The sequence below is a fragment of the Gymnoscopelus microlampas genome, assembly GCF_963454915.1.
Source record: "Gymnoscopelus microlampas genome assembly, chromosome: 5".
NCBI lineage: Eukaryota > Metazoa > Chordata > Actinopteri > Myctophiformes > Myctophidae > Gymnoscopelus > Gymnoscopelus microlampas.
In genome coordinates this window covers 18,784,852-18,802,559 of record NC_139942.1, presented here as the reverse complement: position 1 = coordinate 18,802,559, position 17,708 = coordinate 18,784,852, and the positions used below count along the sequence as shown (strand labels likewise).

General features: G+C 39.9%; 1 protein-coding gene across 1 annotated transcript in view; it reads left to right on the top strand.

Moving 5' to 3' along the window:
* LOC311044979 (disco-interacting protein 2 homolog C-like) overlaps positions 1 to 17,708 on the top strand; it is a gene marked incomplete at its 5' end in the record, with an annotated part of 157,113 nt that overhangs the window by 92,151 nt on the left and 47,254 nt on the right. Inside the window, one exon of the mRNA XM_084056787.1 lies at positions 2,343 to 2,452. Coding sequence (XP_083912913.1) covers positions 2,343 to 2,452 — 110 coding nt within the window. The remainder of the gene's footprint in view (positions 1 to 2,342; positions 2,453 to 17,708) is intronic.

The following is a 17,708-nucleotide window of genomic DNA, read 5'->3' as shown; positions in this document are numbered from 1 at the left end:
ATGCTGAAACAGCTCTCAAAGTCACTCTTTTAGCACGTAAACGGACGCAAACAAAGTTGATTCAGACAATATAGAACATCACCAAACCCAGTACTGTTTTTTTTTTAAAATAAAAATGTTAACTTCCTGTTGATTTTGCTATTTTTTTTTATCCAGTTCTTCAAATAGTAAAATCAACACGAAGTTGACATTTTTATAATAAAAAAAATCAGTACTGGGTTTGGTGATGTTCTATGCTCTGAATCAGCTTTGTTTGTGTTTGTTTATGTGCTAAAAGAGTGACTTTGAGAGCTGTTTCACCGTACAATGTAAGTCAATGAGGAGCATATTTTGAATTATCAATTTCTAATCAATGGAGCAATTATTTTTGATTCGTTGTCCACCTTTGGAGTTACACCATGGCAAGGTAAATACACAACACAAACCTCTACCAAAGTGGTCTTGTCCTTTAAATACATTTAAAATACTTGTTTCCATTGAGGTCCTTAGTATTCAATTCATAGTCGTCAAATGGTTTTCATTTAGTCTGTAAGTTATGAATTCATACACAGTAAAAGTCTTAGTGTTAATATAATTCAAATGAGTGTACAATGAGGATTTTACAATGTAGGCTGCAGAAAAGAGAAAAAAAACAACTGCTAATGTTGAAAATGCAAAGTCAGACTTTTGGGGAGAAAGGATGCAATTACTGGGGGCGAGAAAAAAAAAGTAACTAAAGTAATAAGTAACTAAGTACTTTTGGCAGGGAGTAATAAGTAAAGTAACTACATTACTTTTTAAACAAGTAATATGTAATAAGTAATATATTACTATGTCTTAGTAACTATCCCAACACTGCTAGTAAATAAGTGAGTAAATAGGCTCTATGCACAGCAGCCATATTGGAAAGAAATCGGGCCTCTTCTTACTTCCTTCACAGGTGTTACCAATGATACTAATGAAGGCTCTGTTCTGGTCACTAGAAACACTCCATTTTGTTTCCCAAATGGCCCCTTATGGTTCCATTTGTACACTCTCAGAGTTATGGGGGTCCTTGAAAATAAGACAACCACTATGCCACACTAAATGGAACAGAGCCTTAATTAGTATCATTGGTAACACCTGTGAAGGAAGTAAGGAAGGGGCCCAATTCATTCCCAATATGGCTGCTGTGCATAGAGCCTATTGACTCAGAGTTGTAGTGGAGAATAAGCATAAAGTCAGGGAAAAAACTCAGGATTGCGTGCATTGTATTTTGATGTCTCTTGACATGTGTAGAGAATTTGATGTGTGCAATGCGTGGAGTGTATGTTTGTGTGTGTGTGTGTGTGTGTGTGTGTGTGTGTGTGTGTGTGTGTGTGTGTGTGTGTGTGTGTGTGTGTGTGTGTGTGTGTGTGTGTGTGTGTGTGTGTGTGTGTGTTTTACAGTAAAAACCTCAGGAGTGTGTGAAGTGCATTTTGGTGTGAGTGCATGTGTGTGTCCCTGTGTGTATTTATGTGTGAGAATTTGTGTTGTTGTCTGTTCATTCCTATAAGGTGCACTGACCTGCATACCGTCGCTGTCAGGCAGAAACCTTGTATCTCCATATTTCAACTTTTGATGTTTTCTTCGTCAATGAATGCCCTACTTCATCATACAAGTAGTGAAAATACACAAAACTAGTGAAAATAGACGATCGGCTATTATTGTAGATCGGCTATTTTCCGTACTTTAAAATGTTTTTTTTTTACAGTAATATTTAAAAGAATAATCGGTTTTGGACATGATTGATAGATTGAATACTTTATTAGCAGTTTGCAAAGAAAAAGCACAGGAAAGTACAGTTCAATACAAGGTCTGTTAAAGAGGATTTTAAACTCAAGAAAGCACTATGGCTTGTTTCCATTGGGGTCCTTTGTACTCAATTCATAGAGACATGTAATGACAGACAGATATACACTACTATTCAAAACACCATAAAAACAGTTTGAAAACAAACGTACAGTAAATAGTTGGGGGGGGGGTCTAGTAACTAAGTACATTCACTCAAGTACTGTACTTAAGTACAATTTTGAGGTACTTTTACTTTACAGGAGTATTTCCAATAAAACATACATTAACCACTTTAGACCTATTTTATATCTAGGCTATTTGAAAATAGCTTGCACAAGGTGAGCTTGTAGATCTGCTATTTTCAAACATTTTAGTCCTTTTAATTTTTTAAGTATATTTTGATACCAATACTTTTGTACTTTTACTCAAGTCAATTTTGAATTCCGGACTTTTACTTACTAACAGAGTACTTCTACATTGCAGTATTAATACTTTTACTTAAGTAAAACATTGAAGTACTTTTTCCACCCACTCTCCTCTTCTCTCCTCAGAGATCGGTCCAGCCTCAGTGATGGTGGGTAACCTGGTCTCAGGGAAGAGGATAGCCCAGGCCAGCGGGAGAGACCTGGGCCAGATCGAAGACAATGATCAGGCAAGGAAGGTGTGTGTGGAGAGGGGGCTGGGCATGGGGGGGGGGGGGTGTCTGGTTTTCAACATCACTGCTGACACACATCTCACCACAAAATGCTCAAAAAAATCATCCCCCAGAACACATCCTTCACACATCTTTTCATTTGTGGCTTTATATTACTTTGACTGAGGTTGCAGGTGGGATTCAAATAGCCTGGCATGGCCAGACTAATACTGTATCACTGCGTAGATATTAGGGGTGGGACGATATATCGATATCGCGATACTTTCTCCCGCGATAAATAATCGATATACTACCAAAAAAACCCCGATATTATTATTATTATTTTTTTTTTTAGTTACGTTGTTTTTCCGACTCATATTTGCATACTGGGCCCTGATTGGTCCCTCACAGCTTCGGAGGGAGAGAAATCAGATCTCTATTGCGAGAGGGGCCAGACCTAATCTGCCAAAGGCATTTGTTTTTTTGCAATGGCAGATTTGTCTGGAACCAGGCTAGGATTCAGACCTCTTGTTTCATTCATGGCTCATGTTGTTGTCATTACATCATCAGGTATTGGGGGTAGTGGTGGGGATTTTTTAACCTTGCGTCATGTTTCGTTTCAAAGGAGCAAAGGAGATTTTCAGACTTTGTTTTGCTGCAGAAAACTGAATCTGAAGCTTGAGCTTTGTGTGATAAACTATAGAAAATATAAGAAAACTCCCTTTCGAAGCTAAACAGACCGTACCCTTGGGTAAAATGTAACACCTTAAAACCTATAATGTTTTAAAGTGTTATTCATAGCCATTTGTGAGTTTTATATCGCTTTTGTGAAGTACAGTAGCTTTAACCCATTAAGACCGGTAACGCATCTGTGTGTCATTTTTAGATTTCTTTGGCTATTCAAAAATAGCAGATCTACAAGCTCATAGCGCGGCACCGAGTGCCGCGCTATGAGCTTGCAGATCTGCTATTTTTGAAAATTTGTGAAAATTTGTGACAAAATCTTGGATTATATATATATATTTAAAGCGAACATTTGTAAAATATTTAGTTCCAGGAACCCCCAGAAGCAGAAATTTGAGTTACAAAAAAAGAAAGAAAATCAAATATTTGCACAACTTTTCATGATTTTTCAAAAATAGCAGATCTACAAACTCTTAGCGCGGCACTCGGTGCCGCGCTAAGAGTTTGTATTATCTGCTATTTTTGAATAGCCCAACGAAATCTAAAAATGACACACAGATGCGTTACCGGTCATAAAGAGTTAAAGCTTGTGTTTCTCTTTGTGGAGTTCATTTACTTTTTTTGGGGGGAGGGGGGGGGGGTTGACCTGAAAAAAAGCAACGTGAGTATAGCTCCGTTGATGTAGAACTCAAATCTCCCCAGAATCTCGGTCCACTGACACTTATAGGCGTCAGATTTCCTGTCTGGAGGACTTCCCCTGTGTTTCCACAGAGCTCTTGAAGGATCCCCTCGGTCAACATTGTCTTTAGATTAGGAGGCATGTGGAGCAATGGAAGTCAAACACAGCTGAAGATGTGGATAGTGTTTCTCTTCTAGCCTTGAGGTAACAACGTGGCCTAGCTTCTACAAGCCAGTGCTGTAATAAAAGACCAATAGAGAGGCTTTTCTCAAAGCCTTAACCCATTAAGACCGGGAACGCATCTGTGTCATTTTAAGATTTTTTGGGGCTATTCAAAAAATTGCAGATCTACAAGCTTGTAGATCTGCAATTTTTTGAGAAATCGTGAAAAATGTGTGCAAATCTTTGGATATAATTATGTATTTTTAAAGCGAACATTTGTAACTCAAATATTTGCTTCTGCGGAATTCTACAAAATATGTCTTCTAAATCCTAACAGTTTTTTGAAAAAATACGTTTGCTATGATATCAGTGGTTCTCAAAAATGATATGGCCGTGGACCCCCATCTCAAAATGTTTTGTTCCAGGGACCCCGTCAGAAGTTGTAAGAGAGTCAAAAATGTTCGCTTTAAAAATATACATATTCAAAGATTTGCACGCGTTTTCACGATTTTTAAAAAAATAGCAGATCTACAAGCTCATAGCGCGGCACTCGGTGCCGCGCTATGAGCTTGTATATCTGCTATTTTTGAATAGCCCAAAGAAATCTTACAATGACAGAGATGCGTTCCGGGTCTTAAAGGGTTAATTACTCGTTCTGTTGTGTTTCGTGAGAATATTATATTACTCTTTGATCTCTAATAGCGGACCATGAATTTGCGTGGGATGAAGGCTGAGAGACTGTCTGACTCTCGAGGCGTGATAGTCTGACACTTAGACGGGTACCTTTTGGCGTCGACGCGGGGACGCCAAAAGCGACCATTTGCATTCTATGTCGATGACAACGAAATGCCGTCATCGGTGCGGTCGACTCAGCGTGGAAACTGATCATGTGCAATTCCATAGTAGATTATAACCGATCAGTGGTGTGAAATAACATGTAACTAAGTACTGTACTTAAAGGTAGGGTATTTTTTTTCTTTTTGTTAAAGAGGTTCAAGTACTATATTCTGATAGTAATCATTGCTACAGAGTGTTTGTTCGGTCACAGGGGTCTCTCCAGCTCTTTAGTAAACAGAATATAGTACATTTTCAGGTAGGTGACACATTTTAAGCCAATCAGGAGAGAGCACTGAAAATGCATTTTCTATTTAATAAAGAGCTGGAGAGACATTGGAGACTCCTTATATGGACAGGACACTCTATAGTAACAAGCACTATCAGAACATAGACCCATTTAGCTATTATTTGAATAATTGCAAATCACTTACCCTACCTTAAGTACAGTTTTGAGGTATTCTTACTTCACTTGGGTATTTCCAATTTTCAGTACTTTTACTTCTACTCCACTACACCTCAGAGGCATTTATTATACTTTTACTCCACTACAATTATTGGAAAACTTTAGTTACTTTGTAGATTTTGATTATTATTACAAAACATACATTAACCACTTCAGCCCTATATACATTTCGGCCATTTGAAATCTATCGATCTACAAGCTCGCAATGCGTCGCAATGCGACGCATTGCGACGCATTGTGAGCTTGTAGATCTGCTATTTTCAAAAGATGTTTTTGAAAGCTTGTGAAATGGGACATTCTGTACGATGAGCACTTTTACTTTTGGTCCTTTAAGTGAATTTTGACGCCAATACTTTTGTACTTTTACTAACAATTCCGGACATTTACTTGTAACAGAGAGTATTTCTACATTGCATCAGTGATACTTTTCCTTCAGTAAAAAAATGTAGTACTTTTTCCACCGAGTCGACAGAGCGGCTCATAACACCACTCCACTCGTAGCCTGGGACCAGACGAATCTGCGAGTGCAAAAAAAAAATTGCACTCTGCGATTTGGGCCTGGCACCGCTCCATAGAGAATCCATTTCCTGCTCCAGAAGACGTGGGTAACCAATCAGGGCCCGGTATTCGAATATGGGAGACTGTAATTGGTAGTTGGTTGTAGGTCTAACCAATTGCGTCGAGGGCCATTGTTTTGATCCCGCCCCTTGTGAAAAAAAACGTCCTCATGGAAGCACCAGACTCATACCCACGCAGTGATATAGTCTAGCTACGCCAGGCTACTCCACACGCGCCTCACTCGGGCACGCCTCACAGGGTTCAAGGCTGTCGCCCGTGCTTGTCGGTGCGCCTGCCTCGTCGTTCGGTATCCACGTTGAGTCAGCGACGTCCACATTCTATTGCTGTCAGGCAGAAACCTCTTATCTCCATATCTTAACTTTTTGCGTTTTTCCATAAATTAACAGAACACATTGCTATTAAGTTACAGGTTTGATCCCCAGAACAGCCCAATGTGTCCACCTCTAGCTGTCAGTGTGTCCAGAATCCATTGCAACATGAGAGCTCAACCTATACAACTATTTGGATGGCGTGCAGTGGTGGAAAGTAACTAAGTACATGTACTCAAGTACTGTACTTAAGTACCCTTTTGGGGATTTTTTTACTTGAATGCAGTATTTCCAATTTTCAGTACTTTTACTTCTACTCCACTGTATCTCGGATCCAAAATTGTACTTTTACTCCACTACAATTATTTTTATTTTTATTGTTGCTAGTTACTTTATAGATTATTATTATAAAACATACATTTTCATACCATACCACTTCAGCCCTATATGCATTTCAGGACATTTGAAAATAGCCGATCTACAAGCTCACAATGCGACGTGTTGTGAGCTTGTAGATCTGCTATTTTCAAACATTTTTAGTACTTTTACTTTTGGTACTTTAAGTACATTTTTATACCAATACTTATGTACTTTGACTCAAGTGCATTTTGTATTCCGTACTTTTACTTGTATCAGAGTATTTCCACATTACAGTATTGATACTTTTACTTGGAGTACTTTTTCCATGGCGCGTGTGTCCATTTTGACTCAGCCCGTTAGCATATGTGTACCACAGAATCCTGACTTCTGCAGGAAGTCTGAACGTCTCAGAGCTCATCTGAAGAGCTGTATCACGTATCCAGCTCTCTCCTTGTGCTCTCCAATAACACAGGAATGTCTTGTAATAACTTCTATCCTTAGAGGCAGAACGCGGGGTCTAACAGATCCCTGCAGCCTCTTTCTAATGCAATATGTGATATCGTCTCTGCTATGGTGGAACGCTCATATGTCCAAAACAGTTGCTTTTCAGGATAGTTTCGAGCTTGTAGATCTGCTGCTTTTGCTACTTTTTCAAGGCTTCTTTATTGGTATTTTCCAATTTGCATACAGGCAGTGGTGGAAAAAGTACTCAAATGCTTTAGGCTACTTCAGTAAAAGTATCAATACTGCAATGTAGAAGTACTCTGTGACAAGTAAAAGTCCGGAATTAAAAATTTGCTTGAGTAGAAGTGCAAAAGTATTGGTATGAAAATGTACTTAAAGTGCCAAAAGTAAAAGTACTAAAATGTTTGAAAATAGCAGATCTGCTATTTTCAAATAGCCTTGGTATGAAATAGGGCTGAAGTGGTTAATGTATGTTTTATAATGTAATAATGTATATCTACAAAGTAACTAGTGAGTAAAGTTTTCAAATATTTTTAGTGGAGTAAAAGTACAATATTTGCCTCTCTGAGATGTATAGTGGAGTAGAAGTAAAAGTACTGAAAATTTTGAAATACTCCAGTAAAGTAAAGAATACCTCAAAATTGTACTTAAGTACAATACTTAAGTAAATGTACTTAGTTACTTTACACCACTGCATACAGGTCAATAAGACAAAAGCATACAAAAACTGTGTATGTTACCCCTCCCACCCCCCAAAGTTCCTGCTCCGAAAGAGCCACAACCCTGGTATTCTGTTGTACTGTACCATTAACCCCCAAAAAAAGACAATACTAAGAAATAAGACACATTTGCAATGGTAGTTGAAAGAAAATGTAAAACAACGACAAAAACTAGTCAAAGAAGTTAAGTATGCACAGTAGAATATGTATCATTAAATGAAATTAAAAATGAAAATACACAAAAAATACTAATAATGCAAAAACGAATACAGTGCCAAAACAGGGCATGTCCTGTTTACAGGCTCTTTAACCCATTGAGACCTGAAGCCGATTCTACATGTCTCCTAAAGCTCAACAGTATTCTGAAAAACGTATGTTTCTTTATCAGTGGTGCTCAAACTTTTTCATGTCAAGGACCCCCAAAATTATATGTATTTGGCCGCGGACCCCCATCAAAATATTTTGTTCCAGGGACCCCCAGAAGCAAAGATTTGAGTTAAAAATGTTCGCTTTAAAGGAGCTACACCATGAATTTAAAAAATAATAATAATATTTGATATCATATCGTTTATGTCCCTCAAACGTTTTTCAAAAGGTTTGAGCCTAAATCAAGCCTCAGATATGCTCATTCCAATTAACTTCTCTCTGGCTTATAAAGCACTTTCACCTGCAATACCACATTGTCCTGTTTGGCACGGGGCACTATTGAGCCAGTTTGTATGCATGTTATGTCCTGGTTCTGTGTGGAAAAAGTAAAAAAAAAAAATAAGAAAAAAAATAAAAAAAAATAAAAATGTTTTGTTTTTTTTGTTTTGTTTTTTTGTGTGATTTTTTTTTGTTGGTTAGAACTGAAAAACGGGAGGAATTGTTCCCAGACGTGACGTAGGGTGGGGGAACAAAAATCTGACAGACTGTTTTCAGACCAATTTACATAAAAAACACAGATAGCCTATGAAAGCCTGCATGCTCGAAGTCGGGTATTTGTTGGAACAGAAGAGAGGTGGGGGATACCAAAAACACACAAAAATGAAGAAAAAGTTAAAATTCATGGTGTAGACCCTTTAAAAATATATATATTCAAAGATTTGCACACATTTTCAAAAATAGCAGATCTACAAGCTCGTAGTGCGGCACTCGGTGCCGCGCTATGAGCTTGTATATCTGCTATTTTTGAATAGCCCAAAGTGTAAAATAATGCTTTTTAGCTCAAATCTAAAAATGACACCGTTCCAGGTCTCAATGGGTTAAACAGTGACAGCAACTATACACGGAGGGGTTTGGCAATGACTCAATTGGGGAGAGAGGAAAATATTCAAAGAGCTTTGACAAGGCTTCAGGGTGCGTGCCTTTTAAAATGAAAACGGCTCCGGAGTCGGGTGCTTTATTTCGCTCACATCTTCACACCAAGTAAGAAAATACAAGAAAGAGAGCAAGTGAAGAAAAGAAAGTGAGAGAAAGAAAGCTACAGCAATGGGATGGAGAGAGACAGAGAGAGAGAGAGATAGAGAGATGGAGGCAGCTGGCGTTGACAGAATTGATTGGTACCTTTTCCTGTGGAGATGAAGACTCCCATCAGGCATGTTGTTAGCCAGTCGGGGTCCTGTCTGAACCTCCAAAAGGACGCTAATAGGAAGTGACAGTCCTGTGACATCCATATCAACCACTGGCACGGAAACACACTTTCACTCTGACACTCAGGGTCCTGGGTTTTCCCTCAGCGCGCGCACACACACACACACACACACACACACACACACACACTATCAATTTTAAGGTAATCTTTCAGGGTCCTGATTTCCCTCTCGGCGACAGGTAATCCAAAATACAGACACAGACAGGCACGCACACACGCACGCACACACACGCACACACGCACACACACAGTGGCACCTGGAGACATGCTGTTTTGAATGCTCGTCAGCACAGCGGCCATGTCACCTGAGGTTGATGGTGTTTGTCTGCTAACAGAGTTTTACCAGGGTGTCCTGATTGAAGTAACTTTAACCACTTGAACCCCACCGTCCATATTCTGAGGAACAGAACATTAGTAAAAACAATTTGCTGATCGTCAAGCTCACACAAAGCGTCGGAACTGGCTATTTTGGGGGCGAAGAGATTAGGTGTAGATGGGAAAAAAAGTACAGAGCCAACTCGGGTCCAGTTTACTAATTATAGACGGTATAAGTGGTTAATAACTAATATAATAACTATAATTCACATGGAACTTTTCGAAACGAAATGTTAGAAAAGTGCTATTTGCACAATAAGAGGGCCGCTCTATAGCTGAGTGTGTAGAGAGGCCGCCTGGGAATCAGTCAAAGTCAATGTCTCCAAGTGTCCATGAGCAAGGCACATAACCAGCTAACTCAGTGTTTCTCAAACTCTTTCATTTCAAGGACCCCCTGTTTTATACGCATTAGAGGCCACGGACCCCCGGTTGATACATTTATTTCATCTCTGGGACCCCAATCTATACTGTAAAATCCTCAGCGCTTATGTGACTCCGACAGTGTACACATTTGTACATGTTTACGCTGTCAGAGTCACAGACCCTCAACGGTCAATTTGGCTCCTAACCATCAATAATTTAGCTTGGGACCCTCTGGAACACCCTCAAGGTCCCCCTGGGGTTCCCCGGACCCCACTTTGAGAACCACTGCCCTATAGTAACTGCTCCCCAGGCATTGTATTAATGCCGTCCTCCTATAGTTAGGAATTTGACAATAATATACTGTGGCAAATACCCCAACAACAACTGAATTAGGACACAATTATTGTTACTTTTATGATTATAAGCTCAAACAAATCCAATTATAAAATCTAATGCAAAATCTATTGCCCGGCAGTGGGACTTAATGTAATTGGTTTGGGGAGGTGAGTGAGTCGGGTCGGTCTGGAGTTGTAATGGAGTTTGTGATCTGGGGAGTTGGGGGGTGCTTAGCGAAACCCTCTCTGAGTGCTGTCTGTCAGACAGACAGTGTTGTTGGCCTGCAGGGGTGAATGTGATCCGCGTCCATTTAACCCATTAAGACCTGAGGCCGACTCTGCAAAATGTCTTCTAAATCCTAACAAAAAAAATACCTATTGTCACTCCCTTCACAGATGAGTCAGTTGGGTTTGTTCACTGGTAGTTTATTTAAGCTCTCTTGCGGCTCCATATAAACCAACGTCAAACTGTTGATGTAAAATAAATGACGATCAGGAAAATAAACAATAAACATGTAGCATAACAAAAGAAATAAGACATGAAATTACCTCTCTGGCTGCATAGTGCTTGTAAAGGGAATGAGGTGCAGTCCAAGGTAGAAGGTACTCAAAAGTTATCAGCGCCACGCTGCTTACAAACACACACCCGTTCACACAGGCGTGTGGCACACAGTACACTGCTGCTAGGGAGCCATTTGACTGGGACACCATATATGGCCAAATGTCCGGAATTACATATAAACGCCACTACCGGCACAAAACTTTCAGCATAATTACTAAACATTAGCAAATAAAGAAAACGACAAACAATTACAACAATAAATGATAATGCCAGCAGCTACACCTATGTTGTGGTTCTCAAACTTTTTCATGTCCCCCAAAATGATATGTATTTGGCCGCGGACCCCCATCTCAAAACATGTTGTTCCAGGGACTCCCAGAAGCAAAGATTTGACAAACGTTCGCTTAAAAAATATATATGTTCAAAGATTTGCGCAGATTTTCACGATTTTTCAAAAATAGCAGATCTACGAGCTCGTAGCGCGGCACGCCAAAGAAATCAAAAATGACACATTATCCTGGTCTTAAAGGGTTCAAATGGAATCTGTGATATTGGAAGAGGAGAGAGTTGAGTGAACGCTGACGACTCTCCGGTATGTTGTGGACGCGACTGTTAACGATTGTGACTTTGAACTGATTTCACAGTAAAGGAAGCAATTTGGAATCGAGGGCTAGTGTAACTCCACTCATTTTGGTTTCTACAGCTTACACTAAATATCGACATACCTATCCATCCATCCATCCTTCCATCATCCCTGCTTGCCAGTCCATCAGCCTCTGTTAATTTAACTCTGAATGTGTACACACACACACATGTAATCAAATGGACCATTTGGTTCATTTGGTTACATTTGTACAAAGGGGTAAATTAACACGGAGGATTTCACCGTTTGAAAACCAAGCCCTCTGAGTGTGAATGAGACGTTATTCCTTCAAACTACTGCTTGTACTATAATGCTATCTGTGAATGCATTCTCCTCTGCCGGGATGTTCTTTGTTGCGAAGTGAGTGACATGCAATTAGCTTTGAACGTGTCTCCCGTCTCCTCTTACACGAGTGACACTTGAAGTTTCTTGTCCTGGCGGGGGACTACCCACAATGCCTTGCCTTGACTACCATACGTTGGTATGCTGTGGTCGCTGCAAGCACGTTCTAATGGTCTCTACGTGACAATGTCCTCTGACCACATGCCGTCTAATGCGCCCGCCCTGTACCAGGAGCTCTTTGGTGGTGGAGATCAGGTTTTCTCTCCTCTCCTCTCTTTCCACTTCTCTTTCCTCTCATCTCCTTTTCCCCCCTCTTTCCACTCCTCCTCTTTCTTCTCCTCTCCCCATCCTTCCGATCATCTCCCCTCCTTCTTCTCCCCTTTTCCTCTCCTCATGCTAAAGTTCATCATTCGATTACTTTGAACCACTTGAACCCCAGCATCCATGTTCTGGGTGGAACATTAGCCAAAAACTCTGCAAGATCTGCAAGCTCGTAGATCGGCTATTTTTGGCTAAGAGATTTGGTGTAGATGGTAAAACGCTGTCCAAGTTCAGAGCCAACTCAGGTCCAGTTTACTAAGTCTACAGCAGTGGTTCTCAAACTTTTTCATGTCAAGGACCCCCAAATTGACACTTATTAGCCCACGGACCCCCATTTGAAAAGATATGCCAGGGACCCCCATAAGAGAAGATTTTTACGGCTCTATAGCAGTGATTCTCAACCATTTTAATTTCAAGGACCCCCAGTTTGACATGCATTAGGCTACGGACCCCCATTTAATGGCATTTCTATCTCTGGGACCCCAATTCATATTGTAAAATCAATGTTAATCTAACTCTGAGAGTGTACAAATGGAACCAAATGGACCCGTTAGGGTCCATTTGGTTCCATTTGTACACTCTCAGAGTTACAGACCCATAAGGGTCCATTTGGTTCCTGTCCATCATTTAGCTGGGTACCCCCTGGAACCCCCTCAAGTACCCCTGGGGGTCCCCGGACCCCACTTTGAGAACCAACGGTCTACAGGGTTAGTGGTTAATGGAAATGTGTTGTGTATATAGAGCCGTTCACAGCAAGCACTAATAACTAAATGATGCGTAGCTTGCGAGCTGGTTCAGTTTGTTATAATATCTCCCTGAGTTTTTATTTTATTTTAGTTATAACCATTATTTTATACTTTGGGCTATTCAAATAGCAGATCTACAAGCTCATAGCGCGGCCCTGAGTGCCGTGTTACGAGCTTGTAGATCTGCAAAAAAAAAAAAATCGTGAAACTTTGTGCAAATCTTTGAATATATATATATATTTTTTTTAAGTGAACATTTGTAACTCAAATATTTGCTTCTGGGGGGTCCCTGGAACAGAATATTTTGAGATGGGGGGTCCGCGGCCAAATACATATCATTCTGGGGGTCCTTGACATGAGTAAGTTTGAGAACCACTGGATTAGAAGTCACATCACGCTGCCCTAGTACAAGAGATGCAGCATGTGCCTGTGTGGTGATACTAGACAACAAGTGAGTGAAATTCGACGAGTTTTTTTTCTTTCTCCGTTATATAACTCAGTTATGTAGGGAGAAGAATCATAATGGAAGCGTAACAATAGTCTCCCTCCTCCATTGTCACGTCGGCGCGCCACTGAGATGTCTGCCTCTCTCCTCGACACAAAAGGGCCATTTCTCTAACCTTCAGTTCGGTTCTCCGCCTATTCACATGCAATGAATTCTGGGATACGGGTCTGGCTAGAGATATATAACTCGAGATAAAAAAAACACCTTTTGTTACGACACCGTGAAGCCCAGGGTGTTGAGTGTTCAAACCGTTGTTGTCGGGCAGAAACCTCTTATCTCTATATTTTAACTTTTGGTGTTTTTTCGTAAATTAACGCCCTACTTGATCACTCTACAGCGTCACATAAAAGCATCAAAAGGAGCAGATCCACAAGGTCGAAACGAGCTTGTAGATCTGCTATTTTTGAATTTGAATCCTGAAAAGCAACAGTTTTGGACATGAGGTTTCAACCCAACAGAGACGAAATGTAACTTCAGATTGATTAAAGGACCACTTCACTCATTTTTCGACCTGTCTTCATATAATCGGTCCTCTCTTATGCTCATTATAAGATTTCTGTCTTCTCACTCTGTGTCTCAGAGGAGGGCTGTGGACAGTGCAGAAACCTGCCTACCAATGACATCCAAGCCAATAGAAACTACAGCCTTTCTCTTCCTGGAAAGTTAGCATGCTGAAATAGAAGCCATTGTTCTTTAATAAGAAAAAATATATATATTTTTTTTATATTGTTGGAAGTTCCCAAACCTACCTACCGACGATGTCACTGGTAGGCAGGTTATTATGTGCAGCATCAGTGAAGACCAATCATATGGAGATAGGTTGAAAATGGGTGACGTGGTCCTTTAAGAAACACAGCGTTACTAATGTGACTTCAGATCGATTAAGGAAAACAGAGTTTCAAATGTAACTTAACATTGGTTAGGGAACGCGGAAGGATTTGACATTTATTGCTCGAAAATGAATGAAAATCAGCCTATCAAAATCCACCATCCACCAAATGGACCCTTACAGGCCTGTAACGCTGGGCGTGTACAAGCGTAACCGAGAATGAACCCGTTCGGGTCCATTCGGTTACACTTGAACATAGTCAGAGTTTTAATGTAACACTCAGGATATTATAGTATTATAACGACAATGTCCTCAGCATCAGTTAATGTGTGTAATGTTAGTGAGCTCTGATAAGGACATAGAGAGGTATGTTCCCAGATGTTTATCTGTCACTTGGAATGTGACACACTGGAACACACACCACACGCTCACACACACACACACACACACACACACGCACACACACGCACGCACACACACACACACACACACACACGCACGCACGCACGCACGCACGTACACACACACACACACACACACACACACACACACACACTCCCATGCAGTGGAGTAAAGTAACTAAGTACGTTTACTCAAGCAGCCTACTGAACAATTGTACAATTTTCAAACAACTGTACAATTCTGAGGTACTTTTACTTTACTGGTGTATTTCCTATTTTTTCAATACTTCTACTTCTACTCCACTACATCTCAGAGAGGCAATAATTGTACTTTTACTCCACTACAATTCTTTATATACATACATACATTAACCACTTTAGCCCTATTTTATACTGTACGTGGGCTTTTTGAAAATAGCCGATCTACGAGCTTGTAGATCGGCTATTTTCAAACAGTTCAGTACTTTTACTTTTGGTACTTTAAGTACATTTTGATACCAATACTTTTGTACTTTTACTGAAGTGCATTTTTAATTCCGGACTTTTACAGAGTATTTCTACAATGCAGTATTGATACTTTTACTTAAGTAAGAAATGTGAGTACTTTTTCCACCACTGCTCCACATGCGCACAAATGCACGCGTAGTCGATCTCTTTCTCTTCAGTGCTCACACACACGTACGCGCACGCGCGCATACACACAGTCTCATTTGATCTCTCTCTCTCTCTTCCGCTCTATCATTCCCTCTCTCTCTCTCTCTCCCCTCCTCACTCCCCATGCTTAGAGACAAAGACACGTTGTGTTAGCGCCTTAGCATGTTAGCCGTCTCTCTCGCTGAGATAACATAGAGACTTTATCTCCGGGGCCTATGGCTTCCATTCTGCTCAATGCAGGCTTCAGTCAGTCTGTTGTAACTTGTGTGGTGACCCTGGGAGGTGAGACACGGTATACTGGGAAGATAGCGTCGCCTCATAAGTCCAAAACCGTTCCTTTTTTATTATCGTTTTAAAAAACGTTTTAAAACAGTGAAAATAGCCAATCTACAAGCTCACAATGCCTCGCGTTGCGAGGCATTGTGAGCTTGTAGATCAGCTTTTTTCACTACTTTTGCGTGACACTCATGTATGATGAAGTAGGGCGTTCATTTACGAATAGACATAAATATGGAGACATTATGGAGATACAAGGTTTCTGCTCGACAGCAACGATAGCTTCGTCGTATTGATTTGGACTTCTCTACAACACAAGAATGACACATTCTAGTGCAAGCTCTATTACAATCCACACAACTAAAACACAGGCAAGACAGACCATTAGGAAGTTGGACCATCGTGTTGTAAAGGAAAGATAGATTTTCACACGCAGGAATACAGGATTTAAATCCATTACATCCTAGAAATGTAAGTCACTTAACTCATATACTGCCTAGAACGACTAAAACGACTTCTGTCCATAAGCCATGCCTGCCAAGAACGACTAAAACGACTTTTTAAAAAAAATAAAAAATAAAAAATATATATATTTTTTTTTTTTTTTTTTTTAGATTTTTTTTTTTTTTTTTGACCCAAAGACCAAGGAGATATGATTTTTCGAAGATATAGACTCCCATCCACTTCCTTGTTAACTTAAAACTTAAAAATTCTGTATCTCGGCTCCTGAGTACTTTTTTTTTTCAATGAAAAATATGGCAGTGTTCAAACGCGGCCAGAATAATTCTGGCAGTGAATGAGTTAAAGGCATTGTAGGGAACATTAAGCCTAAATTTAAAAAATATTTATATATATTTTTTTGCATTTTTTCCCCTCTATCAGCCACTATATAATGATGCTGGGGTGTTTTCCTGCATTGAAACACAGGCCTCTTTCTGAAAACCCTATTTTCCCTATTGTTGTTGTTGTTGTTATGTTTTTCCGGGACGTAAGGAAGTCTATGGAGGCATCACCCCCTGGTGGCCGGGAAACGAACTGCACAAACATAAACAATGCAGGGAAAATACGGTTTTCAGAAAGAGTACTGTGTTTCAATGCAGGAAAACACCCCAGCATCATTATATAGTGGCTGATAGAGGGGAAAAAATGCAAAAAATATATATATAAATATTTTTTAAATTTAGGCTTAATGTTCCCTACAATGCCTTTAAGATGCTTATATGGAGTGTTGCATACAAACAGGAAGCAGACACAGACGCATGTTTGAAACATACCCGAAGCGTACAGTACCAACCTCACTTTATAGACCACGTTTCCCATAATGCACAGGGCACACTTGTAGGCATGACCACAGATTGTGCTGTGTGGACGTCGTTGTAGTATCTGCTGTAAGTGGAGGTCTGCTCAAGGTCCGGCACTATGAAGTAATGTAGGGCTGACCACACAAAAAAGGGTTATAATAATAACTCTAAATATGTTGTTATAACCCATTAAGACCTGGAACGCATCTGTGTCACTTTAGATTTCTTTGGCTATTCAAAAATAGCAGCTATACAAGCTCATAGCGCGGCACCGAGTGCCGCGCTATGAGCTTGTAGATCTGCTATTTTTGAAAGATCTTGAAAAAAAACTGTTTAGGATTTAGAACATTTTTAAGAATCGCCTCAGGTCTTAATGGGTTAAAAGGTCATTCTAACTCAAGTGGATGGCAGGTTCCACACCACAACTATTAGGACAGTGACAATACACCGTTGGGATAACTTTCAGAGCGCTTTGATGAGCGATAGAACCACGGACAGCCGATCAAAAATCCATCTGAATTGACAGGGGGCCACGGTGAACACATCACATCATGTTCTGCATGTTTACAGTATGTTATTGTTCACGTGGACGCTCACATCATTATTAGGCCTGTCAAAAAAAATCGATTCATGAATAAATCGCGATTATTAATGCCACGATTTTAAAATCGATTCAAAATATAAAAAATAGAAGACAAAAAATAATAATAATATATATTTTTTTAATATATATTTTTTTAT